This window comes from Vicugna pacos, chromosome 20 (genome assembly GCF_048564905.1).
Source record: "Vicugna pacos chromosome 20, VicPac4, whole genome shotgun sequence".
NCBI lineage: Eukaryota > Metazoa > Chordata > Mammalia > Artiodactyla > Camelidae > Vicugna > Vicugna pacos.
Window position 1 is genome coordinate 37,605,145 of NC_133006.1, and position 25,623 is coordinate 37,630,767.

General features: G+C 50.5%; 1 protein-coding gene and 1 long non-coding RNA gene across 10 annotated transcripts; one reads left to right on the forward strand and one right to left on the reverse strand.

Moving 5' to 3' along the window:
- The first annotated feature begins 1,701 nt into the window (after positions 1-1,701).
- TFAP2A (transcription factor AP-2 alpha) lies at positions 1,702-25,076 on the forward strand. 8 transcript variants are annotated; one of them, XM_072945692.1, is made up of 8 exons: positions 1,702-1,754; positions 10,884-10,937; positions 11,081-11,318; positions 14,429-14,480; positions 16,572-16,803; positions 18,627-18,745; positions 20,649-20,790; positions 23,056-25,076. In XM_072945692.1, exons 1-8 carry the CDS (start codon positions 1,717-1,719, stop codon positions 23,342-23,344), a joined length of 1,164 nt encoding a protein of 387 aa, XP_072801793.1. In that variant the 5' UTR covers positions 1,702-1,716; the 3' UTR covers positions 23,345-25,076. The 8 variants fall into 8 exon arrangements, with proteins under 8 accessions (XP_072801793.1, XP_072801792.1, XP_072801790.1 ...); XM_072945691.1 differs by lacking the exon at positions 1,702-1,754 and adding an exon at positions 1,761-1,908 and having other exon boundaries at positions 10,884-10,941; XM_072945686.1 differs by lacking the exon at positions 1,702-1,754 and adding an exon at positions 7,942-8,632.
- LOC116284450 (uncharacterized) lies at positions 3,705-10,877 on the reverse strand. Of its 2 annotated transcripts, none has more exons than XR_012062412.1 (3): positions 9,891-10,877; positions 6,171-7,444; positions 3,705-5,957 (listed from the first exon to the last, which is right to left on the reverse strand). It is a non-coding gene; the product is annotated as an uncharacterized lncRNA (long non-coding RNA). The 2 variants fall into 2 exon arrangements; XR_004194215.2 differs by lacking the exon at positions 9,891-10,877 and having other exon boundaries at positions 6,171-6,443; positions 7,302-7,745.
- Positions 25,077-25,623: the final 547 nt, after the last annotated feature.

Below are 25,623 nucleotides of genomic sequence, written 5' to 3' on the forward strand. Positions count from 1 at the left end.
ACCCTGGCCCTAGCACACGACGGCCGGTCCTTCCTAGGCGCGGCCTGGCCTAGCCTGTGGGGTCCTAGGTCCCTCCAGCATTTCCACCCATGCCCGGAGCAGTGAGGCCGCACATTTTTAAGGAAATACAGCACCTCCCTCCGGAATCTCGCAGGAGCTACAGACGCGTCTTCTGTGCATGTCCCGCAGTTTGAAGGCTTCCCTTCACTTTTCATCAAACTATTTCGACAGTCTGTCTGGAAAAAACCAGAGAGGTTAAATAGAGACGCTTATGGGTTAAAAACACCATAGTTTAAGTTATTATTTAAAATTCGCAAGAAAAAAAACACCTATAAACAAAACCCAAACTAGTTGAGCAAGGTTCTAAGGCAGGTCCAAGAAAGTTCCAAATCAACAAGAGCATCGGCTCTGGAATGAAAGTCCCCGCAGCCCAGGGATGGTTAATCTACCTAGGCGACGCGGGAACCCCTACGACAGACACCAGCACCCAGCCTTGGGTGGGCCGGGACGGTGCAAGGCCACTCGGGCCGGCCACCAGGGACAGAGGCCCTTGGGCGGGATTAAGAAGGGGAGGTTTTGGTGTGGGGACAAGTTTTCGCTACTCAGCACAGAGCTGACCTTTAGCCCACATTTGCCTAACATGTCAGAGAAGAAGATTTGAAACCGGTTATTTCTCTTGAAGTCCCCACCACGGCAACCAGAGAAAGTAACTGGGTCTGTCCCAGGAGTCCCAGGCCCAGGTGACTGCCAGAGTGGGGCCGGCACTGTTATGGGGCCAGCGCGGTCCAAGATTAAGCTCCTCACCTTCGCCTCCCTCCTGGCCAGGTGTGGTTCCTATGGAGGTGAGTTCCTCGGAAGCCCCAAATCCTGTGGCTTCTTTGAAAGCTCCCTTCTAATTAGAAGCAGTGGTGGAATCACTTAAGTGATTTTATCTGTCATGGGAAAGCAAACCCCAGTCCAAATCTCAGTTGCCCATCCCAGAACCACCAGCGGCCCCATTCACCCTTCAAAAAGTTTCAATGGAAAAGCTGGGAAGCCGAAGAGGAGTGGGGGAGGGGCAGGGAATCGCGCAAGTGAGAAGGGGGGGCACCTTAAATAGAAGTGTAAGTACGTGAGTGTGCAAGTGTGTGTACGTGCGTGTGTTTGACTCTTCTGCGGTGGCAGGAGACTAAATCTAAATGCCAGAAATGAAACAGAATCGTGACCGTCTTCATCTGTTGAGAAACACTTTGATCCGACGCTGAAGCAGCCCTGGGGGTTGCAGACGCAGATCCGCGAGGGTGAACCTCGTGCTCCGGTGGGGAGGCCGGGACAGGGATCTGGCCCCACCGCGTACTTCCAGGTGCTCGGCGCCCATGGGGTCCGGCCCAGTCTCCGGGCCTTGCCCTTCCCCTATCCCCCCCCACCTCGGGGTGGAGACTCTCCCAGCTCCAAAGTTCCGAAGGGGAAGAGAGCCAAGGGAAAAGCGTGCAAATGCCCCCATTGCTTGAGTGCGAAAACACACCAGGTCACACTCGCGGCGCTCCCAGCACACCCCAGCAGGCAGTTTGCCTCGGTTGCCAGCTAGGGACTGACCGGGAAAGCGGGTTGGGGCTGTTGGGAAAAGCTGGAGCTGATGGCGAGATTGCCGCGGCTATAAATCCATCACTTCCCAGGTCAGCTCTGCGAGAGGCGCTGGGACTAGGGCTGGCGGAGTGAATTCCTGGGCTAGCGCGCATGCGTCGGCAGGTAGCAACCCAGCTCTTTATGACCAGGTGAGATGTTGGTGAGCAGGTAAAAAAGGAGGATTTGCCTAAGCGATTCCAGGGAGCGGGCCCGGCCGAGCCCTACAGCCCATGCCCGGCGGGGATCTGTCGCCAGGAGCGCCGAGCCGCGATGTCCATACTTGCCAAAATGGGGGACTGGCAGGTACGGGGGTTTGCCTTGGCTGGGGCTTGAGGTGGGCGGGGGTGGAGCGGGGGAGGGGGCCTGGCGGGGGGAGGCGGAGAGGAAGAGCCGTGGCCCAGGGCAGCGGAGTCGTAGGTGAGGCGCGCCTGGCAGCGCCCGGGAGGGTTCCCAGGAGAGAAGGAGGACAGGAAAAACGGGCGCAGGCGGTGGCCGCGGCGCTGGGGGCCACGCGCGCCGCCGGCGGGCAGGACGCTGGGCAAAGTCCGGCGCACGCTCCACAGGTGGCCCCGGGGGTCACCTGTGGTTTGCGCCACAGCCATCCCCCCAACACCCCAAGTAGAAACTGGGGTGGATGACTAATTCAGTCGGGAGGAGGGCGCAGGGCGGGGGTGCGGTGCGCCGGGAGGAAGGTTCCCTGTTCGCTGTGCCTCCGGTCTTGCCCTAGACTCCAGCCAGGGCTGCGCGTGCGATGGGGTTCTGGTGCACCTGTCTCTCTTTGGGTTTCCAAGTTTTGGGGACCTGCCGGGTGGAAGAGAATGGAAAGGGGTCCGAATGGACGGGTCGCGCCGACGAACGTGTTCTTTTCGGGGAATACTTCAAAGAGTTTGCACAAAGTTTAACTTCTCACTTAGTCTTCTTCCTGAAGCTAGTTTTCGCCGCTTGGGCTACGGGTGGGGGTTACTGGATGGGGGCGGTGAGTGGTGAGTGATGAGGCAGAAGGCCTAGAATTTGCTGAAACCAACGCCTCCCAAACTTGGCCATGCTAGGCCGCAGGCACCACAAGGCCAGCGAGGCTCAGATCCTGCCCTCCCTGAATCCCGGACCCAGATCCTGGCCATGGGAGCATTCGTCCAGCGCTCTCTTTCCACCTTCCAGACATTTCCCCTACAGGGACCAGGGCGGCTCTAGCCAGTTTGGTGAGGATGGCAGCCTCTCCCCGTCGCTGATTTCATAATGGGAACCGCGGGGCTTTCTTTTCGCCCTTGCCAAGCAGAGGCCTGGTTAGGGCAAGATTCTAGGTTCCTAAAAACCCGGGGACCCTTTCGAACCAAACGCCTGAGTTTCCCAAGGAAAAGTCGAGGCCCTGTTAGTTCTGGGGCGAGTTCTTTTTTGCTTGTTTCAGATTTAGGCCACGAGAAGTAAAGTTCAGGAGTCCCGTCGTCACTACACTCTCTGGAGTTGGGGAAAGGAAGTTGTCTTCTGATATTTCTTTCTTTTCTTGTACTTACTATTTTTACCAACCGTGAGCTCTTTTAGATTCCTCCTTTCAGTCCAACCTAAGTAAATGCAATTTCATCTCCAAAGTTAGACTTTGTGGTTTAAGGATGCAAATCCCACACCAAACTCAAATCTTGGGAATCCACATCTTTCCCTTTCTTGTCCCTGTGGACCTCAGGGCCCTTCTTCCCTGGAGGGTGAAGACTGGGGGAGCTCTCCCACGCAGGGGTTTCGGTTTTCTCCCCAAGCCAGGCGAACTTTGCAGCAGAATTTTTCCACGTGAGAAAATGCCCGGAGCGCAGACTCGGCCTGGGTCCGGGCCTCCAGTGGGCTGACTGAGGTTCGGAAGCAGTAAGATTCCAGCCTGAAGGGGACAGGCGTGAATCCTGGGCCTGGATCTCGCGGGCTTACAGTTTGGCAAGTGGTGGGAAGCCTGGATCTCGGGTGGAGCAGGCGGATTTGGGGCCTGGAGGGGCTGGAACCTCCGGGCTTGGCCTGTTGGGCTCCTGGGGCCCACTGGGTGGTGACAACCAAAGAAAATAGAATCATTCTGCCCCCTCGTTGTCTCTTTGTTTCTCTTCGTGTCTCTCTCACACAGATACTCGCTCTGTCCCCAAGGCCCTCTCCACCCCCACATCAGGCCTGGACCCCCGACCCTGCCCCCAGGCCTGGCGCTGCTGTCCTGGGGTCCCGGCGAGGCCGGAGCATTGACATGCAATGACGCTCACTCTACTGCGGCTCCGCTGGCTCCAGGGGCAACCGGGTCGCCCGCCTGGACCGCGGGAGGCGGCGCGGAGCCCGCAGGCCCCGATCTGCACCTCAAAGGCGCCCTCGGCGGGAAAACAACAACAGTTCAGCAGCCCCGGCGGGTGCGGAGCAGGAGATCTGCGGGGCTCGGGGCAGCAAGGGGAGGGGGTGGAGAAGGTGAAGGCCCTCAGATGCCTTCCCCAACCCACAAATAGGAAGAAAGCGAAACTTAAGAGTTTTCTCCCAAGCACACTGTGACGACGTCTGGGGGTGTAAAGTCCCAGGCTCTCAGGCCTAGAGTTTGGCCTACAGATCACGCTCTGGGGCTTGCGGGCGCCACTGGGAGGGTATCGGTCCCGCAGGGGGCCCACCTCCCGACTTCAAGCCGCTGCGTTGGGCGGCGGCCCCTGGGCAGCCCCGCGGGGTGCGCGGCGCCAGCGCTGGAAGTTTACCATTTTGCAGGCGGAGTGCGGCGCCTAGCCTCGGGCTAGGTTCAGCCAAGGGACTGTGCGGGTGTCTAGGTGGGGAAAGGGAGTGTAGGGGAGCTCCCAGGGCTCGCCGGCCCTCCGGTTCTAAATCCCCCTCTTAGCTCTGGTCTTCTTCCTAACTTTTTTGGAGGGCCTCCGGCCTACTCTTGCCTGGCTTGGGGAATTTGCCGTGGTCTCTTGGAGGGAGAATCGCCTTTCGGCAGCTTGGGAGGGGGAGGGTCCCCCCTCCTCTCTCCTTCCTTCCACCTGTTAGGGAATGCTCCGGTATGCAGCAGCCCCTACCCACTGCGTGGACGCACTGTAGAAACCTGGGAGGCCTGGAGAGTTGCAAGAAACAGGCCCAGACGGAGTCAGAAGTCCTTACTAGAGCACCTCTGAGGCGAGACCTACTGTTGCTGGGGAGTTTGCAGTATTTAGAGGAAGAAGGAATGTTTTTACGGAGAAAAAAATGAGGACATTCAGCCGGAGAAATCAATTACTCTGTATTTCCAAGGATCACATCACATCACATCTTTTTTTTCTTTCTTAAAAAAATTCTGCTTTACAGAAGAAAAATATATAATGCCCCGGTGGAGCGAGCAGGCCCCTGAGTGGAGCGGCAGAGCCTGGACTGGCGGATCTGGACCGGGGGGCGGCTCCCAGGCCTCGGGGTTCCGCGCCAGCCGGGCACTGCGCCGCGAGCGCGCCCGCGTTAGTAACAGCACCAAATCATGAAGGAACTCTCCCTGCTTTAATTAAAAAGGGGAATCTTGGGAAAACTGGAGCAGATTAACACAGCGAAGGGTTGGTTCCCAGCGATTTATTTTGATGCATGCATGATATGGCGCACACACGTCGGTATTTCGGCTCAACTCCAGAAGCGGCTGTGAGTCTCCATAGGAGTTCTGTATTCTTGTCCACGTTGCACCTAGGAAACCCTTAGCCCAAGTACCACGTTGAATTATCAGGCGGCCCTACCTTCATACAAATGAGAGGAAACTCATTTAACACCTGGAGCTGTCAAGTAACCTCTTCAGGGTACACCTTTTATTTTACACGCAGCAATTAAAGGATCGCAAACCCCAGCCGAGCCACTGAAGCCGTTTGGCAAAATATCCAACCTGGGGGGAAAGAGTGAAGCCAATAAAAACTCCCAGGGAGCTGCGGCCGGAGGTGTCGGCTGCCGCGAGCGGAGGCGATCCCTTGTTGGGCAAAAATCCTGGAGTGACTTCGTTGGTCTCGGTGTGGTGGTTATGTTTAATTGCGAAAGGGATAATTTCTAATAAAATTGGACGGGGCCGGAAGGACAGAGTCGCTTATGGAGGCAGGGATGGGGGAGAGGTGCTGATAGTCGGGTCCCAGGTGCGGCCGCTCGGAACCTGTTCAGCTCCGGGCTTTTGCCGGGGCATCTCCGGCGAGGAGGAGACGGAGAGGAGAGGTGGCCTGGGGGCGGGGGCGCTGGGCAGAGGCGCGCGGCGAGGCTCAGGGGAGATTTCGTGGGCTCACCGGCAGGCGTGCGCTCTAGGAGTAAGTTCGCGGCTCGGAGAGGCCTTTATACCTGGGTCTGAGCGGCCGGCGGCAGATTGTGGTGCTGGCGAGCAATTGGACTATTGTTGATATGCTAATGAGGCGATTAGGCTGTTGGTAAAGAGCAGGAAAAGGGAAAAGTTTCTACCATTAGAGGGAGATCTCTGAGCGCACACGGGAGCTCTTTCCCTTCTCGCCTCCTCCTCCTCACCCTCCTCCTCCTCCTCCTCGCCCTCCTCCTCCTCCTCCTTTTTGCCCTCCTCCTCCTCCTCGCCCTCCTCCTCCTCCTGCGCTCACCGCCCGCAGCCGGCACTTTGCGCTCACCCAGAGTAGCTCCACTTGGGTGCGAGGCGGAGAGGGGGCAAATCCATTCACGCCGATCCATGAAAATGCTTTGGAAACTGACGGATAATATCAAGTACGAGGACTGCGAGGTAAGCGCGGCGCTGGCTCAGTCATCCTCGCGGCCGCAGGCTCCGAGCTCTACTTCCCGCTCCTCCTCCTCTCCTCGCAGCCAGCTGCGAAATGCGGGTGGGACAAACTTTGCCCCGCGCTGCGTCCGCCTCTCCGATTCGCCCGAAGAACGCAGGGGAGAAGCTGGAGAGGGAGGATGAGGACGTTCCCTTCTTTCATTTCCCTCCTTCAAACCCCCTGTCCCACTTTCCCCCTTTTCTTTCGGACCAATTGAGACTGTGCCTAAGAGTAGAGCTAAGAGAGACGAGAGTGGGCTTTTGAAGCAATTGCTGGCAAGTGGGCACGCGTCTGTGCACTCTGCGTGTCTCTCCAACGAGCTTGTGAGGGCCCACATCACCAGGAAAGAGAAAACCCTTTTCCTTCTTTAACTTTGTCTCTGATCTTTAATATTCCTTTTTTATTTATTCATTCTTTCCTTCCTACCGTCCCCCCACCCAACGTTTTCTAAAAGGCTTTTTTTTTTTTCCGTATCTGGAGAAGGGGCTCGCACACTTCGCTCTGAACTGAGTTGCACCTCCCAGAGAGCGGGTTCAGTTTGGGAGCACTTATCCCACAAACTGCGACCGAGCTCGTCCCAGGTACTCTGTGTTGTTTAGGAAGTTCTGGCAGCTTCTCCCTGAGCCACTTGGTAGGCGCATCCCCGGGGTGGGGGTGGGAGGGTGCACTGCTCGGAGCCTGCTGGCCGACCGATTCCTCCGCATCTGTCCTGCAGCCGCCGGGCACTCGGCTGCGTGACCGTGGGAATCCTGGCGGGGCTGCCCACAACCTCTGGTGCGGGGAGCCTGCCAGGCCGATAGAGCGCGCCGCGACGGAGCCCATTTTAAAATCCAGAGTCCCCGGAGCTCGGCTTCTTGGGGCAGCCGGCGGGAGGCGCTGGGAACAGGCCTGGCGGCCGCTGCCTCAACCCCCTTACAACCCCCGCTAAAAGGAGCGGATGAGTCATGGGAGGGGGATGGGGAGAGGGCCGCGACCGGAGATTACCTAAGTAAATAGGTGACAGTCCCGGCTTTCACTGTTTTTTCTTTTCTCTTTTCTTTCTTTCCTTTTGGCTTTTGGAGCTGGGAATGTCAAGCGTAGATGTCTGTGCGGGCGCAGCGGCGAGGGTCTTCACTTGAAATCAGAACCTGGGTTTATGTGAAAAATGTGTCACGCGTCCCCTTCCTCCTCTCTTTTCTGGAGACTATTTTAAATCTTTCCCCTTTCCCGGGTCCTCCCTTTTGGCCCTCCCTCCCCCACCCCGTGGATGGGGCACGGGGTGATATCCCAAGGGGACGGATGCTTCTCTGGGGACTCCTGTCCTGCGTGGCGCGGGGCGCGGATACTCCATGTCCGACCAGTCGCTTTGTTTTCAGGGCTGGGGGTCCGTTTGCGAGCCGGTGGCGGGGGAGGTGAAACTGAGGCCCCGTAAGCCTCCCAGAGTGGATTGTCCAGCCCAGATTGTGGCCAGAGGCTCCGGCGTTCACTTTCCCGGAGGCCGAAACCGTGTGCCCCGGGTTCCGAGTCCCCGGCGGGCGGGGTCCGAAGCTCCGCGCGGCGCCAGGCGCTTGTGGGACCCAGGTGGGAGGCGATGAACTTGCACCCCGAGAGGGACCCTGTGGGGGCGCGTGTGCATGTTTGTGTGAGGAAGACCAAAAAAGATGAGAAGCGAGAGCAGGGAGAGAAGAATAAATAGAGTGAAGGCTGTTTCAACAACTTTGCGGTGGGCGAGCGCCGGAGCAGGGATTTCGGGTTTCCGAGCCGGCTCGGGGCTGTCTAATTATGCCGGGCTCTGCAGGGACACGCAGGAGGCGAGGTGCCACTTGTTCTGACAGCCCGGCGGGTAGACTGGCAGCGGTGGCTGGGAGAGAGCGAGCCGTGTCATGGGGGCGTGGGGGGTGGGCGTCGGGCGGGAGTGGCCCAGCCAGTCGGACGGGTTTGCGCCGGGAGCCGGGAGCCCGTGCCAGCGGCGCCCGGGCTGGGCCGCCTCGCGTCTCTGCGCGCCCCGGGCCTCGTCCCGGCTCCCCCTCCCAGAGCCCCTACCCCGGAGAGCCCAGGGCAGGGCGGCCGCTGCAGCAAGGAGTCCGGCCCCGGGGTCCGCCGGCAGCCGGAGGGTCGGCCCAGGCGAGGGCCGGTCCCTGGCGGGGCGCGGGGCCATGGAGGAGCGGCGCGGCAGCCGGCGGCCGAACCCCGAGCCCCAGGTCGGGCGGCGGAGCCGAGGAGCCCGCGGCCGAAGAGGGCCGGGCAACAGCTCGGGTGCCGAGAGTCCGACGAACGCCCGGACGCGGTCCCCGGCGGCTCCGGCCCGCGACGCGCGGCCCCCGCGGCATCCCGAGGTCTGCCCCAGCCTTTTAGGTCTGATTGTCCTCGCTCGCTTCCTCTCCCCCTCCCCCTCCCTCGCGGCCTCCCCCTCTGCGCGCTCCGACTCGGCCCCCTCCCCCTCCTTCCCTCCCTCCCTCTTTCCCTCCCTTCCTCCTCTCGGGCTCTTCCTCCCTCCCTCCCTCCCCTCTCCCCACTCCGGGCTCCTCTCTCGCGCCCACACTTTCTTTCTCACACACGCACGCAGACACATTCTCCCTCTCTGCGCGCTCGCCCTCGGTCTCCCTCTCTCCCTCTTTCTCTTTCACTTTTGCCTGCCCTGCAACCTTTTAAAATGTTGCCCCTTCCCTGTGATTCGCCAGACGCCGCGCCGCGGCCCCCCGCGCGCTCGCCCGCTCCCTCTCTCGCCCGCTTTTTGTCTCTCGCGCTCCCTCTCCCCACCTCCGATTTGCTACACTGAGGCTCCCGTCAATGGACTGCATTGAGAGCCGGCTCCGGCGCGAGTTGCCTCTCCGCTTCACGCTCGATTTCCAGGCATTCTTCCCTTATTAAGTATTCGTGTAATATTAATAGTCATGAATATCTGCTATTAGGAGGCTCCAGGAACGCTGCCCAGCGCGGTTATTAGAAGCTCAAGCGAAGCCGCCGCTCAGAAAAGAGGGGGAGACACGGATTAAGGAACACGCACACGCACACAGACACACACACATTTTTTTTTCTTTTTCCCTTTTTGGGGTTTTTCATTTTTTAAGGAACTTTGATTCCTCCCCGATCGCGGCGGATAGAGACCGTGGGTTGGACCAGCTGAAGGCGCCGCTCGAATCGGTGGTTCAAGTTCGGATGGACCAGAGCGGGGCTCCTGCGCTCGGGGGAGCGGCGGCGCCGTGACCGGAGTCCTGGGTGGCGCGGGGCTCTCGGCGCCTTTTGTGTGGGGCCCGCTCGGGCGGCGGGGCAGCCGGGCTCTCCGGGCTTGCTTGTTGTTTTCCACCCTGACTCGTTACCCCAGACTCTTCGCAGATGTTAGTTCACAGTTTTTCAGCTATGGTGAGTCCCATCCCCACCCCCTCCCCGTTTCCTTAGGAATTCTCTCCTCTTGAAAACCTAGGGCTGCGGAGCGGCCCGAGACCTCGGGTTCCTCGCCCAGCTTTCCTTCAGCCCCCCACCCCCCTTTCCGTTTGCATTTCCCTCTCTCCGTGTTTCTCTCCCTCTTTTCCCTTCTTCGATCGAATGCGGTACCCCCGCCCCCGCTCGCCCTCTCCCGGCGCGCAGACCTACCTCGCCGCTACTTCCCAAGGCGTGTTTCTCGCCACGTTCATCTTTATTTCCTCGTCTCTTCACTTGTTCCCGAGATGTTCTCAACATTTGATGCTTAATCCAGCGGCAGGAAAAAAAACGCTGCCTGGTGTGCCTCTTACCTTCGGGGCCCGGGACTGAACCTCCGAGGGTTCGCCTTCCCTGGAATCAACTCTGGTCGCTTGTTTTGCAAGCGAATTGCAAGAGAAGAACAAAAGTCAGGCGTTCTTCTGCCCTTTGGGGCTGGGGTGGAAGGGGCGGGGGCCTCCGCCCCGGGGTGCACCTCTCTCTTTTAAACCCACTGTAAGACTGAATCTTTCCATTTTAAACCTTGACTTGACGTCCTCCTCTTCCCATCCCTATCATAAATCGACCCTGTCCAGAAAAAGGCTCCTAACTGAGGAAGCGGAAAAGATAGCCCCCCAACCTGCAGTTAAAACCCTCTTTAAGCTGGTAATTTAAACGTATGCTTTCCTCACAGCCTCTCTACGAAATATGTTTCTATTTAAATAGTCATGAAATGGTAATAGTCCTTGAACAGGTATGATTTTTCCCTCTAAATAAATGGAACAGGGTAAACAATAACGCAGTGGCAGGCAGGTTCAAATCTGGGGACAGAGAAAAGGCCGCTTCTGCTGTTTAATATTTAGTAGGAATGTTCATTTTGCTTAAGGGAGGTTTCACTCTGCAGCTTCACGGGCTGTATTCCGGAGGCCCTTTTCCATCTTTTCCCCCCTTTGAAAGAAACGCCTAAGGAGAGCCGCTGATGCCCCCACGTTGGCACAACCTGCGTTGGCGGAAGGGCCCGTTTCACTGCTGGAGAATTTTCTGAAAAGAACCACTAAGGGCCGAGGTCTCGCAGCGGCCCGCGGACGGGCATGGGCGGTTTCCCACGCAGCCTTGCCGAGCGGATTTAGTGTGGCAGCGGAAACGCGACGCCTGATTGCTCGTTCTCTCCCTGTCGCTCTCTTCCAGGACCGTCACGACGGCACCAGCAACGGGACGGCACGGTTGCCCCAGCTGGGCACTGTAGGTCAATCTCCCTACACGAGCGCCCCGCCGCTGTCCCACACCCCCAATGCCGACTTCCAGCCCCCCTACTTCCCCCCGCCCTACCAGCCTATCTACCCCCAGTCGCAAGATCCTTACTCCCACGTCAACGACCCCTACAGCCTGAACCCCCTGCACGCCCAGCCGCAGCCGCAGCACCCGGGCTGGCCCGGCCAGAGGCAGAGCCAGGAGTCTGGGCTCCTGCACACGCACCGGGGGCTGCCCCACCAGCTGTCGGGCCTGGATCCTCGCAGGGACTACCGGCGGCACGAGGACCTCCTGCACGGTCCCCACGGGCTTGGCTCAGGACTCGGAGACCTCCCGATCCACTCCTTACCTCACGCCATCGAGGACGTCCCGGTAAGAGGCCGCGCGCGCGGCGGGAGAGAAAGCGCTCGTCCCCCGAGCAGATCCCCCGGAACGTCCAGCCGGGGGGCCCGGGGTTTCCTCAATGGTGTTTTCTTTTTCCAAATCTCCTTCTATTTTTCGGGTGGATACTTCGAGGACCCACCTAGACAATCCAACTGAAAAATTACAAAGTTACTGAGAGTTCTGCCCCTAGAACAATGGTTCCTGGAGCTCCTTCAAACAATGCCTGCATTACCAATTATAAATCAGACGAATGTCACCACTGATGATATCCATAGCTTCCCCTCTCCACGACAGTAAACTGTTTCGACTGGGAGAGGATCTAATTCCACCGCTGAGTCTGTCGTGGGGATTTCTCCCAGTCCTGAAAAACATGTTAGAGTCGACCAAAAGAGCTCATTTAAATGCCCTCGCAATTTAAAAGAAAGTGTAAAAGACATACTAAGCAAGTTATTGGTTTTTCTGGATTTTAGGAGCACTAGTGATAGCTGAAAGTTATGTGTATACCCTCCCCTGATTAAAGAATAGTAAAGTAGCAAATGCGAGCAGGAGGACATTAAATGCAGCCTTTTTCTCTTCCTAGGGGTGCTAAGTGCTGACCTCATAAATCATTAGCTGGGTTCCCAACGCCTATCAGAACCTGCTACACCCCATATGAAATTAAATGTTTTGAGACTATTGGGCGATGCATTTTTTGAGATCTAATTCAGTTATCAATAAACGCAGTTTTCAGTGATTTCCAAATAAGCATGGTATTAGCGCATTTACTATTTACAATGCAAACCAGGCTATTGATAATTTGAAAATACTTTCTGAAATTAAATTTAAACCAGCATCTCTGCTTCAATTCTACCTATTTATGGTTTCCTCACAGCCTTCCTGAAATGGAATTAGAACAAGCCAATAATTTTATTAAAGCTGTAAAGGCTCTGTTAATGCTGCTTTTCTTTGGAGAGGAAATGTATCTGGATGTGATTTTTGCTAAAATGCTATTTCAAATTACTGCATCAAATATTGCAGCAATATGTCCGTTGACAGTTTAATGATTACTGCATTAGATTGCATAGAAAATGGTCAGATGAACTTACCTGCTTGCTTGGTGAATTTAAAACATTATTTAAGTTACATAGGAAAATAGAAAATTTATTACGTCTCTCATTTGGCCTAGTTAATCACTGAAATTTGCTGGTTATGTTTAGCAGCCTAGCATGGAAAAGCATGAAAGTAGGCACTTGATCCAAGGTGGGGGTTAGTAAGCATTTTGTGTGTGTATGTGTGTGTGTGTGCGCGCGCGTGCGTGTGCATGTGTGTGTTTGTACCTGTTTTTAGAAACTGATAGGAAACAGTGCATTTCTTGGAAAGTAAAATGAAAAGAGCAATAGTTAAGAAAAGAGCAATTTAAAAACGATCCTAGAAGCTGTGATCATTTTAGTTCCCCTTCCCAAAAAGTCTGAATCCTTTTCCTAGTCTGCTCATTGGAAATATTTGAATTGCAAAATAACATCGCAAGCTTTTGGAACTACTGTGAATTAGAATTGCTCTACTTTGCAAAAATTCCAAAGTGGCTGCTGTGAATTCTTAACACCTGTGTAGTCACTCTTTGTGGTGAAACTGGCCTATAGGAGAAATTAACCAAAAGATCAAATAAAAGCAAGGAAACCCAGTTGCTGCTCTTCCCCTTCCCTCCGCCACCTTTTAAGAAAAAAAATTCTTTGAAAGGAATTTGGGTCAGGAAAAGGGTTGTTTTCAATTTTCCTATTGCTGCAACAGTTAACCTTTAATAAGAATGACTGCCAAATATTTAAGAAAATCAAATCGATGGTGAAAATTATTTAATCATTAATATCTCAGTGGGGTTTTAAACTTAACAGTCTTCCCTGTATGGACAAGGTCTAGAAATAACACAAATAAAAGTATTATGCCACACTACATTGACTTTATGGGTTTAGGGTGCATGCATAAAGGGATCATATTTCCCCATATAGTTAAAACACAAGAACTGCAGCAGTAGTCATTTCTGAACATTTCTCAATTTAATTATACTTAAATCCAGAAGCACTTTAGGCAAGTTACAAATGAGAGCATTGAGTATAATAAAACCTGTAATAAAGCAACTTAGTACCATCCACCCGGAATCATTGCGATCAGGCACAATTAACAGGAGCATAAATCCAAGACAGAATGGAAAATGTTCGAATCAGTATTATTGTTGGACAAAGACTAGAGAAGGAAGTAATAGTTTTTTTAAATGGTAATGCCTGTGTTTGGTAACGATTGCGAAATCTTCTATCTCAGCAGCCCTGGTGCTAATTTGTAAACACAGCCAGACATTATATTGCCTGTCAGTTTCTGCATTAGAAAACATGATTTCATTTTACTTTCTAATCACGTTTTGACTCTAGCACACACGTATACCCATCCATCTGTAAAAAAAAAAAAAAAAAAAAAGGAAAAAAGAAAACCACACTAACAAAGCTGCTGCTGGACACAGGAAAATCTCAAAGGTTTTTTTTTTTTTTCTTTTTATCTTTTTCATATTCCTACCTGATAATTGTTTTGACAGTAGTCCTTTTTAAAATTTTTTTCATTTTTCCATAAGTGAAGGTGTGTATACACGTTTGCTCTTCATCACACTGCCGAAACGTTTCCAATGCTCCCCTATTACTCCCGCCTCTGTCATTTCTATTGTGTTTCTCTGGCTTTTGCTGCCTGAACACTAGAATCACTGAAGTCCGAAGACGCTGAGGCGCCAAACTAAAGCTAGGTGTATTTTTAAAGGTTGAACTGATGGCGAGAAAGATTAAGTGTTCCAAAACTCGATTTAATTTCCAAAGAAAGTTTTATTTCCCACCCCCACCTCCTTCAAACGTGGATTATTTGCTGGAGGAGGAGAAATGGACCATGGGTGCACAGTGGAAACCTCTTGAGTTGCAAAGCCCCAAATTCCAATAAGCTAAGTTGAGATGTTTATATATAAATGTCACTAGATGGGAGGGGGGATTTTGATTCTACACCTTCCCCTCCCCACACCTTGCACGGAATATTCATTTCCTTTTGTTTTGATTACACACTTACATCCATGTGTATCCCTTTTGTTGCAGCACGTAGAAGACCCGGGTATTAACATCCCAGATCAAACTGTAATTAAGAAAGGTAAGCCATTTCCTTCTGCATTCCAAACATGTCCTTACAGGCATAGTGCTATTTAAAAGAACTTGCAGAGCCGTATTTATTTTTTTCAAGTAGGATTTCCTAAAGGCTCAGAATCAGCGAATAGATAGGCACAGAACAGCAATACTTGAATGATCGGCTTTCAGTATGTTACAAATGGCAACAGGCTAGCTTTGTTCTGATTTATGATTCGACCGTTTAATTTCATTTAATGATATCTGGACAAACACATGAAATGTGTGATAGTTGAACTGATTTGGAAGTGGCGTTTCAATTCTGAAACGGCTTTGACGGTTTAGCTAACCCACTGTGTGAGTGGCTATGAGTGTTAAGAAGTGTATAATGCTAAAACAGTGCAAATAATTTACTATTAATATAAGGGCAGATGATAAGAAGCACTCCTTAGCAGAGGAAAAAACAAACTTTTATGTTCTCACATTTATGCTCTCATTAGATGTTTAAGGGTTTTAAAACTTTGTGACTTAGGTTAAGAAAAATTTGGCTTTTAAAAATTAGTTTCTTGAAGATGTCAAGTTTATCAGCATAATTGTTCAGAGCAGAAATTGTTTTTAAAAAGTCAAGTGATCTGGATGGATTTGTCATCTGTATTGTGTTCAGTGAGTAGAAATAAAGTTTACTGGATTAAATGCTATTCACGGCAGCTTTTTGTTGTTGTTCTTGTTATGGTGGCAATGTTACATTTCAGGATTCTAGGCACCACCAGAGGATGATGCTATATAAAACTGTTCTCATTTCTAACCCCAATCAGTATATTGTTAGCTAGTTTAAAGTTTCATTTTTGCATCTGTGAAGTCTTTGTCATGTCAAATTAGATGTGCAAGGGATAAATCTTAAGAGATGCTCTTTCCAAGCTGACATGATAATTGGCTCTTTTATTAGTAATCTCTCAAGAGTTCGTTTAACTCCTATTGTCTCTATTAGCCTCCCCAGAGCTATTAATGTCACAAGTGATCTATCCAAAACCTAGAGCCCCCCACCTCCCTATGTCTAAAATATCCCCATTAAAGAGGGAGGAATACTGTGATGAGAATGTATGCATATTATATTTGTCTCCATGTGGAATTTTAAAATATAAATGCATACTGTACTTAAATGGTTATGAATGCATCTGAATCATATTGGTGTTAGAAATGCAACACGTTAGTACACTTTCTGCTGGACTTGAGTTTTTTCCTGAGGATGGTGCGTCCAAGAATGAAGAGCTTATGATGCTAACTAACAAGAATATATCCTCCTCCTCCCCCGCCCTTCTCAAAGAAGACACTTAAGCGCAGGACTGTTAACTCTTTGCTCATCAGAAGAACACACTGCTAGTATTCTATGGTAGGGCTGCTTATCCTTCTTTCTCCCAGCTCAAAACCAGGCTTGAAATGGATTTCCAAAACTCGAATCTTTTTCAAAATTAAGCATAGGAAAGGGCCTATGTATCGGAAAGATGGGGCATGTGTGCTGTGTGACAACTGAATCCACCACTTCCCAGCTTGGTGTCTAGACTGAAATGCTCATTTACAGGCTGCTTTAGTCATCTAAACTCTCGGCTGATTTTAACTATAGGTCTTTGAAGCAATTTCTCCCCAACAAAACCCTAAATCCATCTCCCTCCCCAAACTCCCAAGTACACATAGCTTGCTCTTAGTTTATAAACGTAACCCCCTCTCCTGCACCCTGGGCCTATGCTCCGGCACCCCGTCCGGGGGCCTCTCCTGGGATGTTGAGAGCCAAGAGGGTCATGATGTCACCACCATTGGTAGACAGCACCTTTGTGGATAGAAGTTAAGGGCCCAGGCAGAAGCACAGGCCTGGCTGGCGGAGCGGGGACGTCTCAGGCCGCCGGTGAGACGCCAAGGGGCAGAGGCTCGAGCCCCAGGACGGGAATGGAGCAGGAACAGGGTAGGAGGTGGGGAAAGAGCCGCAGAATTTTCGGGGCCGGGAGAGCGGGGGTTGCGACGCATGCCCGGGCGCTGGCCCTAGCCGTGCCGAGGGCCGGGGCCGGGAAGGGGCTTGGGAGGGACCCTCGACGCCCACACGCGGCCTCCCCGTCTGTCTCCGCAGGCCCAGTGTCCCTGTCCAAGTCCAACAGCAACGCCGTCTCCGCCATCCCCATTAACAAGGACAACCTCTTCGGCGGCGTCGTGAACCCCAACGAAGTCTTCTGTTCAGTTCCGGGTCGTCTCTCGCTCCTCAGCTCCACCTCGAAGTACAAGGTCACGGTAGCGGAAGTACAGCGGCGCCTCTCACCGCCGGAGTGTCTCAACGCTTCGCTGCTGGGCGGAGTGCTGCGGAGGTGAGGCCCGGCGCGGCCCTGCCCACCCCACCCCGCCCCGCCCCGCCCCTCCCCGCCCCGCCCCGCCCCGCGGCCCGGGGAAGCACTGCGCCTGCGCCGGGGCGGCGACGCAAACCGGCCTCGCGCCGGGGCCCTCCCTTCGCGGGAAAAGAAAGGGGCGGGGAGAGGAGCGCAGAACCGGGTGGGCGGGAGCTGGGGGGGCGGGGCGAGGCGGCGCGCGCCTGCGCTCTCCGCCCGTCTCCCCCCCGCGCTCCGTCGTTCCGGGGACGCGCCCGGATCGGCTGTCGCAGCGCGCTCCCCGGGCCCTCCGGCTCCCCCCGCCCCTTCCCGCGCGCACGCGCAGCTCACTCCGCCGCGGGCTCAGTGCCGGCCGCCGCAGCCGCGGGGCGCCGCGCACCCGCCTTTTCTCTTCTCTGCACACCTTGCGAGCCCTGGAAAACTTCCTCGCAGGCTCCTCACGTTGCTTTACCTCCGTGTAGGGTCTCCGACAGTAGCCTACCGTCCTTTGAATAGGTTCGATGTGCGTCGGCCCCATGGGTGCCAGGCAGCGTGCAAGGCACGTTTGCGTGCATTATGTGTGGTTGCTACGGACGACTGCATGATTGCACGTTGCATACGTGGCCAAGGTTCTCATCTCACCCGCGCGAGGTCGGGATGATGAATTCGTAGATAAGATTTCCTAAGGGTCAGCCAGGTGAAAATCCTCAGGATAGGTTTTTCCCTCCTGTGGGCTCCTTGCTTCTAGGGTTCTACCCAACGGTGTGCATAGTGGGTCTTGTGTTAAACTTTCTCAGATCATATTTTTTCTTTTTTCTTTTTAATAAGAAAGACCAAAAACTTCATTCTTTTGACATTTATTCATGTATCTGTTTATAGACCCAAAATTCTGCTCTGAAGGGTATATCCCGTACAAAGGCTACAAAACCGTTTTTGGAAGAATTAAACATGAGCTAGTCAACTCTTTCCTTCCTCCTTCGCAGTCGTCTTGCTGTCCCTTTGTAATCTTTCACTGACACACATCTGGATCCGCCCTCTTGCCTTTTCCTACCCTTCCCCCATCCCCAATATTGGAGACTGTTTACCTAGGGGAGTATAATCTAATCCACACAATTAAAGAGCACTTGAGTAGGGAATAAAATCTGAAATTAATTAATTTGCTGTTTTATTTAAACAATTTATCTTAACCACTTTCCGATTATGGGAGTCTATTTAGACATCTGTTTAGAACCACCTCCATTGTCTCTTAAATCAGTAAAATTTTTAAAGGCTGATGTCAACTTTTGACATTTCCAGTTAGGCTGGCGACATGGCATGTAAACAGTTGATAAAATGAATTTCCCATGGAGGCTAAAGCCAGAGCAAGAAACGTGAGAGTGATAACTTTGGTTACTCTGAACAACCTAACAGCAGATCTTGCAAAGACAATTTAAAGACCCCACTGGGATTTATGTGATTGTAACAACAGGGAAAATATACAGTAATCAGCTGAACGCAAAACTACCTCACACCCTAGAGATGGGAGCTGTGTTTGTTTGTTTGTGGTTCTTCTTTAGAGAGCTGGGAAATCAAAACCTTGCAACCTGCCACAGTCGTTGCAGTAATAACTGAACACAGGGGGTGCTTTACAGTTTGACAAGCATTCATCTCCTATGATCTTTCTGTATTGTAATTCCTTCCTAGGTTTTCCTCCCTTCCATATCTCGGGGCCAGGATTCTTAATTTTTAAAAGCACATTTTAGGAAGTTGTCAAAATGCCTACAATGTGATGCCGAGCAACCATATATGCTTTCTAAATTCCTTTTTCGCATCTATTTGTGAAACAGGGCGAAGTCTAAAAATGGAGGAAGATCTTTAAGAGAAAAACTGGACAAAATAGGATTAAATCTGCCAGCAGGGAGACGCAAAGCTGCCAATGTCACCCTGCTCACATCACTAGTGGAGGGTAAGCGAGTTCACTTGCTAACAAGAAGGGAGGTTTCTTCTGGGAAAATAGATAATACTTAGTGGCCAGACGTTTGGTTGTATTTTGTGTCAATTGGGCTGTTTCATTGTTTCCAGAAAATACAGCCGGAAGTGAACGGAATTCTTGCATGTCAGAAAACTATTTGCATTTATTCCTGTCCTCCTTTCCTCTTCCCCTCTGCCACAAAATTATACCTCCCTAGCTCAAGTCTAACCTAAACAATGTGAAAATTTAAGAACTGCATATTCTCCAAGTTCCTGCCTCCTGTATAGAGCTCAGCAGTAAATCACTTAAGCTATTCTGACATCTGCGTTTGAGAAATGCGTGACCATTACTTCCTGAATTAATTTGGGAATCTTTGACCTGCATCCTGATTTAAGACCGTCCTGAAAGCTCAGGGTTATATACCCTTTTTGGTTTTTGTTTTCCAAACATATGCTCGCTTATCTCTCATTTAATTGTGCTTTTCTACTGGACAGGAAGAAAAGTGAGCAATTTTGGACTTTGAGTTATTTGGATAGGAAAAGAAAAAAGAAATGTAAGCATTGCAGAAAGTTTCTCGTGTCAGCTTTTAACAGACACACACACACAGACACAGGCTTCTAAACCCCCCAAAATGAAAGCTAACCCTGTCCTCACTCCTTGTTCTGGATACACCAGAATCTAGTCACATTCCCACTTCCTCTAGACCCCTGTTAAGTTTTTCTGATACTAAATTGGCGTAAGTTTGGGTGTGTTGGAATGAATGTAAAGTTCTCTTGCATTTTCTTTGTGTTCTATTGGAAATGTCTTCTGCCAATAGGAAAAAAAGCCAGCACTTAAATTATGGGGCAGATTTTAAAACTACCATTTATATTTAAAGAAGGCATTTTATCTTATTTACATCCTGTATTTGAGGAGACAGAGTATAATGGAATTCATGTTCTAGCTTTGTAAATAACTAAAACATGTTTAAAAACACACATTAGAACAGAAATCCTACGAACTATTTGTTAATGGTGTCAAAAGATTGATATTAACAAAACTGTTAAGTAATAAAGCAACTGTTCAGTGCCAGAAACTCGTCTACAGTAGCATTATATTAGAATTAACACCAGTGCACTGAGGACTCACCATGCAGACCCCCAAAGAATTATACGCAGAGAAAATGGTAGTAGCAGCTCTGGGTGTAGTTGAGAGCGTGTATGGGTCTGGGGGCTGAGTCCTGTGGCAGGGAGGCAGTTTCTGGAGAACTGTTATTGTTTGTGATCCGCTCCATTTTATGGAAACAAGCTCAGCGGAGAGGGCTTTGATGCCCTAATTGGCGCATGCGTTCTTCCGGAGCTGGAGCTAATGGCAGGAAGCCCTGCAGTAAAAACCAACTGGTTCAGGAAATTAAAACCAAAGATTCGAAAATCAACAACACAGACAGACCCAGTGGAGTGACCCTCAAATCCTCTTGGTTAATCGGTTTGGATGAACAGATAATTATACGCGATAAAGTTAAAATGTAAACCCCTAGTTGTTCCCTTGCAGAAAAGCTCCAGGAGTGATTATGAATATCGCTTATGAATGTGTTGATAGGTGTGAGGTTGGAACGCAAGAAGCATTTGAAAAGAGGCGGTGGGAAATTGTCATCAGGTTGGGGGACGAGACTGGAGGATAGTGAATGAGCTTTAGATTTTCAAATCATCTTGGCCTCCTAGGATAAGTGGCCATTTTCCCTGAGAAATGCACCCACCAGAGCCTACAGAGAAGGAAATAAAATGCCTGAAATGAGAAAAAAAAAGTTTGTATTTCCTACAACATCTGGGTTAAAGAAAATAAGGGAGTTGGGAGGAAGTTTTGATGTCAGCTCTCTCCATTCTTTTGCACTCACCTCCCTCCTCTCACCTCTTGCCAGGAGAAGCCGTCCACCTAGCCAGGGACTTTGGGTACGTGTGTGAAACTGAATTTCCTGCCAAAGCAGTAGCTGAATTTCTCAACCGACAACATTCCGATCCCAATGAGCAAGTGACAAGAAAAAACATGCTCCTGGCTACAAAGTAAGACATTTACCTCTTTGGGGTCTCTGCGGCTCACTGACACAGAGAAACAAAAATCGAAATGGTTTTTGCTCTCACTTTTGCCCTCGTTTCCTTTTGTGTTAATCAGCTTTGTTGTTGTAAATATTGAAGTTGCAACACAGTCTTATAAGCCATAATCAATTTTAAAGGGGAAATACAAGCAATATTGCTAGTGTCCATTTTCCTCTTTTCCCTTTCTTCCGCCCCAACTTCTCATTAAAAAAAAAATTAACGTATATGGGGGTCGGGTAGAGTAGGGCTTTGATGGAAGCTGAATGTGGATTTGTCTGTGTTGTTTCAGAAAGAGCAGAATCAGGTTCTTCAAGGAGTGGCAGGCTTGCCTGTATCAGTATTCGTGTCTTATCAATGTGTTCTCCAAGGGCAAGGGTTAAGCAGTGGCCTGCAAAATGTTCAAGTCAGAAGCTGCCCTGCTTTCCACCCTAATCCCTTCTCCCATGTCTGGCCTTCCTTCCTCATCCTTCTCAAAAGTGCTGCGCGCACACACACACACACCTACCCCACAAGCTGTAGCCCACAGGCGAGATGTCAAATAGGTTTCAAAATGGTCCAGGTTACATACACTCCCATCAGTGCCTGGGCTGAAAGGCTTCTCCAGGTGGTGTGTGAAAAGAAAATGACTGTTTTGATATGTTTTCTGGAAATTAAAAGGCTTGTTTGGAAGCCCTTAATTATCAAAGTTGATGTCACAGGAGGGCATGGAACCAGAGGGCAGAGGCTGAGGCCTCAGACGGGACAGTTTCTGGCCTGGGGACATCAGCTGGCCTTGGAGGAGGCAGCCGGCCAGGGCGCCCCATTCTCCTTCTTCCCTACCCGGTCCGCCCCCTCCCTGTGCCCGCCGCCCAGGCTGCTGCCGCCTCAGGAAGGCCCCGGCTGGCTGGTCCTTGCTTCCCAGACTCAGAGACAGAGCCTTCCCTGTGTAGGCCTCACCGCCTGTGTTCTAACTTCCTCCTCTCCTCTTAGCTTCCTAAGCACACCCATATTCACAATTTCCCTAGACAATGTATATGGGGTGTGGTTTTTTTTTTTTGGTGTGTGGGAAAAGAGGTGGAATGGGAGATTGACATGTCTGTTTCTCCTTTCCAAACCACTCTGAATTATCCCCAAGTAACAGGTTTTTGATGCGTGTGTTCTTCCTTGCCTCCTTCCTTCCTTCCTTTCTTTCCTCCTTTCCTCTTTTCTTTTCTTTCTTTCTTTCTTTCTTTCTTTCTTTCTTTCTTTCTTTCTTTCTTTCTTTCTTTCTTTCTTTCTCTTTCTTTCTCTTTCTTTCTTTCTTTCTTTCTTTTTCTTTCTTCCTTTCTTCCTTCCTTCTCTTTCTTTCTTTCTTTCTTTCTTTCTTTCTTTCTTTCTTTCTTTCTTTCTTTCTTTCTTTCTTTCTTTCTTTTTCTTTCTTTCTTCCTTCCTTCCTTCTCTTTCTTTCTTTCTTTCTTTCTTTCTTTCTTTCTTTCTTTCTTTCTTTCTTTCTTTCTTTCTGTTTTTAGATTCTTTTTCATTATAGGTGACTACAAGATATTGGATATCTTCCCTGTGCTATATAGCAGAAACTTGTTGTTTATCTATTTCATATATAGTAATTAATATCTGCAAATCTCGAACCCCCTATTTATCACTTCCCACCCCCTTTATCCACTGGGAGGTACCTTTTATTTTTAAAGGCAAAATAACCCCAGGAAAAATTTTGACTTTCTGTCCACATCCCCCCTGATCTGAAGGTGAGTGAGGGAAGAGTCCGTCCCCCGAGCCGCTGCCGAGGTCTCCCTGGAAGATGGGAGAAGAAGGTCTCTGTAATCTCCTGGGCAGGACAGCTGTTGAAACATACTTGTGTTTCTGACTCTTTGGCCCTCTTAGTCACCTTTATTTCTCTTCTAATGTGTGAAGTGTCTTCCTGTGTCTGGGATGTTTGGGATGGCGAGAAAGGAGGGGGTTAGAAGTTTGGTGCAGCTGAGAGGAGAGAAAGAGAGAGAGACAGACCCTCAGAGAGACAGAGAGAGAGAGGCCTTCGTGGAAGGATTTAAGGAGATCTTTCAGTGGACTCTGAGAGGTGGCAGGGTCTCCCAGCGTGGTCGCCCGCCCCTCTCCCCCAGCCTGTCTCTGGGGCCTTGGGTCCGGTCAGGTGTCTGCTGGATCCAGGCAGGTGACTAACTGCGGGGAGAAGGGTTCCCTCTTTGCTGCTGGTGCTGCCCGCAGGGGAGCCTCATCCCTCTCTCTGCTTCACTTGTGCTGCAGACAGATATGCAAAGAGTTCACCGACCTGCTGGCTCAGGACCGATCTCCCCTGGGGAACTCGCGGCCCAACCCCATCCTGGAGCCAGGCATCCAGAGCTGCTTGACTCACTTCAACCTCATCTCCCACGGCTTCGGCAGCCCGGCGGTGTGCGCCGCGGTCACGGCCCTGCAGAACTATCTCACCGAGGCCCTCAAGGCCATGGACAAAATGTACCTCAGCAACAACCCCAACAGCCACACGGACAACAGCGCCAAAAGCAGTGACAAAGAGGAGAAACACAGAAAGTGAGGCTCTCCGCCCGCCCCGCCCCCTCCCCGCGCCTCCCCGCCGCCCCCTCCCCCGCGCGCCCGTCCAGTCCTGTCCGATCCATCTCCCCGCCACCGACCGCCACCGGCAGGTGACAGCTCCGGGATCAGCACCCCCCACTGCTGCTACTGCTGCCGCCGCTGCCGCCGCGCCTTGGGCCCGGAGTCTCGGGGTCCCCGGAGAGAGGGGCGCCCCGCGGCCCCAGGCCCCTGCCTCGACCTCCCCCATCAGCATCGCCTCCCCTTTGCCCTCGTGTGGAGCCTCGGAGAACAGAACAGGCCGTGAAGCCAGCAAAGAAAAGTTCTGTCTGAGTTTGTGAACCTTTTTTTTTTTAAACAACAAATCAACAACAGCAACAAAAATTAAAACTTTTTTTTAAGAAAAAAGAACGTAAAAGTTAAAAAAAAATGTGCTTCATGGGACGGAATCACCACCTTCCCTTACATCCTTCAGTTCAGATTGTAGCCATACTTTAAAAAAAGGCAAAAAGGACAATGACATTTTTATCAGTATTGTGAATAAACTTGAACACAGATACTCGAAGTTCCATGTCACGTCTTCAGTTGTAGAAGTTTTTCCTCTCCAAGGTAAAGCCACCAACTTGAACTTTCTCTGGCAACACGATTCACAGTTATATAAGGGAATCAGTGTTCACGTCTCTGTATATATTTATTTATGTGTAATTTAATGGGAATTGTAAATATGGTGAGTCTGTTTTAAGCCTTTTTTTTTAATTTATCTGGTGATCTCGTTTACCTCTTGTTTAGTGGGTTTTGAATCTTCCCTCTTACTTCTTCATGTGGTTCATGATGCTTATTTAGGAATCCAAGGTTTGGGGGATTTTATTTTCCCTCTGGGATTCATGAGTTTAGCCCTGTTGTAGCATGTTAAAGACGACAATGAAACAGCTGAACAAATGAAAAGAAGAAGTCAAATAAAATTTTATATATAATTAGTATTACATTTAGCTTTTCATTGAACTGAAAGAAAAAAGTGATATTGGACCCTGGAAAGATTTCTAACTTGAGTGGTTTGATAACCGTTCTACGTATTGTGGGGAGAAAAAAAAGTTTATTTTATTCCACTGTCCTCCCTTAAAAGCAGCATTTGAGCAATAAATGAGTATTGTCTTTAAGCCAAGGGTTAGGGATTTCTTCCTCCCTCTCTCTCTCTTTTTGTTCAAAGAACTTCAAACATTTGGGACCACCTGGTATTCTGTATTTTTCACTGGCCATTTTGGAAGCTGTTCTAGTTGTATTGTATTGAGTTGTGCTGGCAGTAGTTTCCATGCCTGTCAATGTATCATAGTCCTTTGTTGCCCAGATAAATAAATATTTGATACGCTTTATGTCGATTTTTTTTTATTCAGTGGCTGTCTTTACCCAGGCGTATTTTTGTTCTTGGCAGTATTTTTTATTCAGTATGGTTACAGTAATTGAGTTTAACTCTCCCTTGGCAATTGCTCCTTGCAATAAGCAGCTGAACCCATTGTTTCCCTCAAGTATAATAAAAACTTACTTTCAACTTGGAGTTCAGAGCAGGGTATCATTTAGATATTCCATTGAGTCTGTATTCAGACAAATGACACAATAAAACCCAATGTATTCTTTTGGATAAAAGATTGTTTGTACTGCTAAAGGAATGACATACTATCTTTTCCTTACTAGAAACATTAATTTTATTATTAAAAATAAAGTTTTATTTTATTTATGTTGATCCTTTAGGTTTTCATGTGTGTTTTGAACACCAAAATATAAAACCTTCAGACCCAAACATTAAGGATGACAAGGAAGATGGAGATCAGAACAGAAGGACCTTCTCCCCACCCTGTCAACCCCGCTCCCCCTACTACTTTGGAATCTGTCTCAGAGGATAACTGAAATTTAAATTGTTAGTTCATTACCACGAAGGAAAGAGCCACTTCAAATTTCACTTACTTGCTCTGGCTTTTCAATGTAAATGAGCTAGAACTACCTCTAGTTTTTGGGAAGAGTGACAGAAATGTACATGGAGCGGGGAAAGAGAGGGCAAATTGCCTCCCATTTATTTAAATATTTCATTTAGAGATAAATTCATTACCGTGCTATTCTTAGTAGCTCTTGAGGTAGCAGAGGGGAGTGGAGCTTTATGTAGATTCCCAGCATTTTGTTTCTGCTTGCCCCCTAAACGTCAAGCCACCCCTTTCTGTCACCCCGGGGCTCCTCCTAGGACCTTTTAGAAAAACAAAATCTTCTTTAAGGTGGGGCGGACAGGATGGGGGA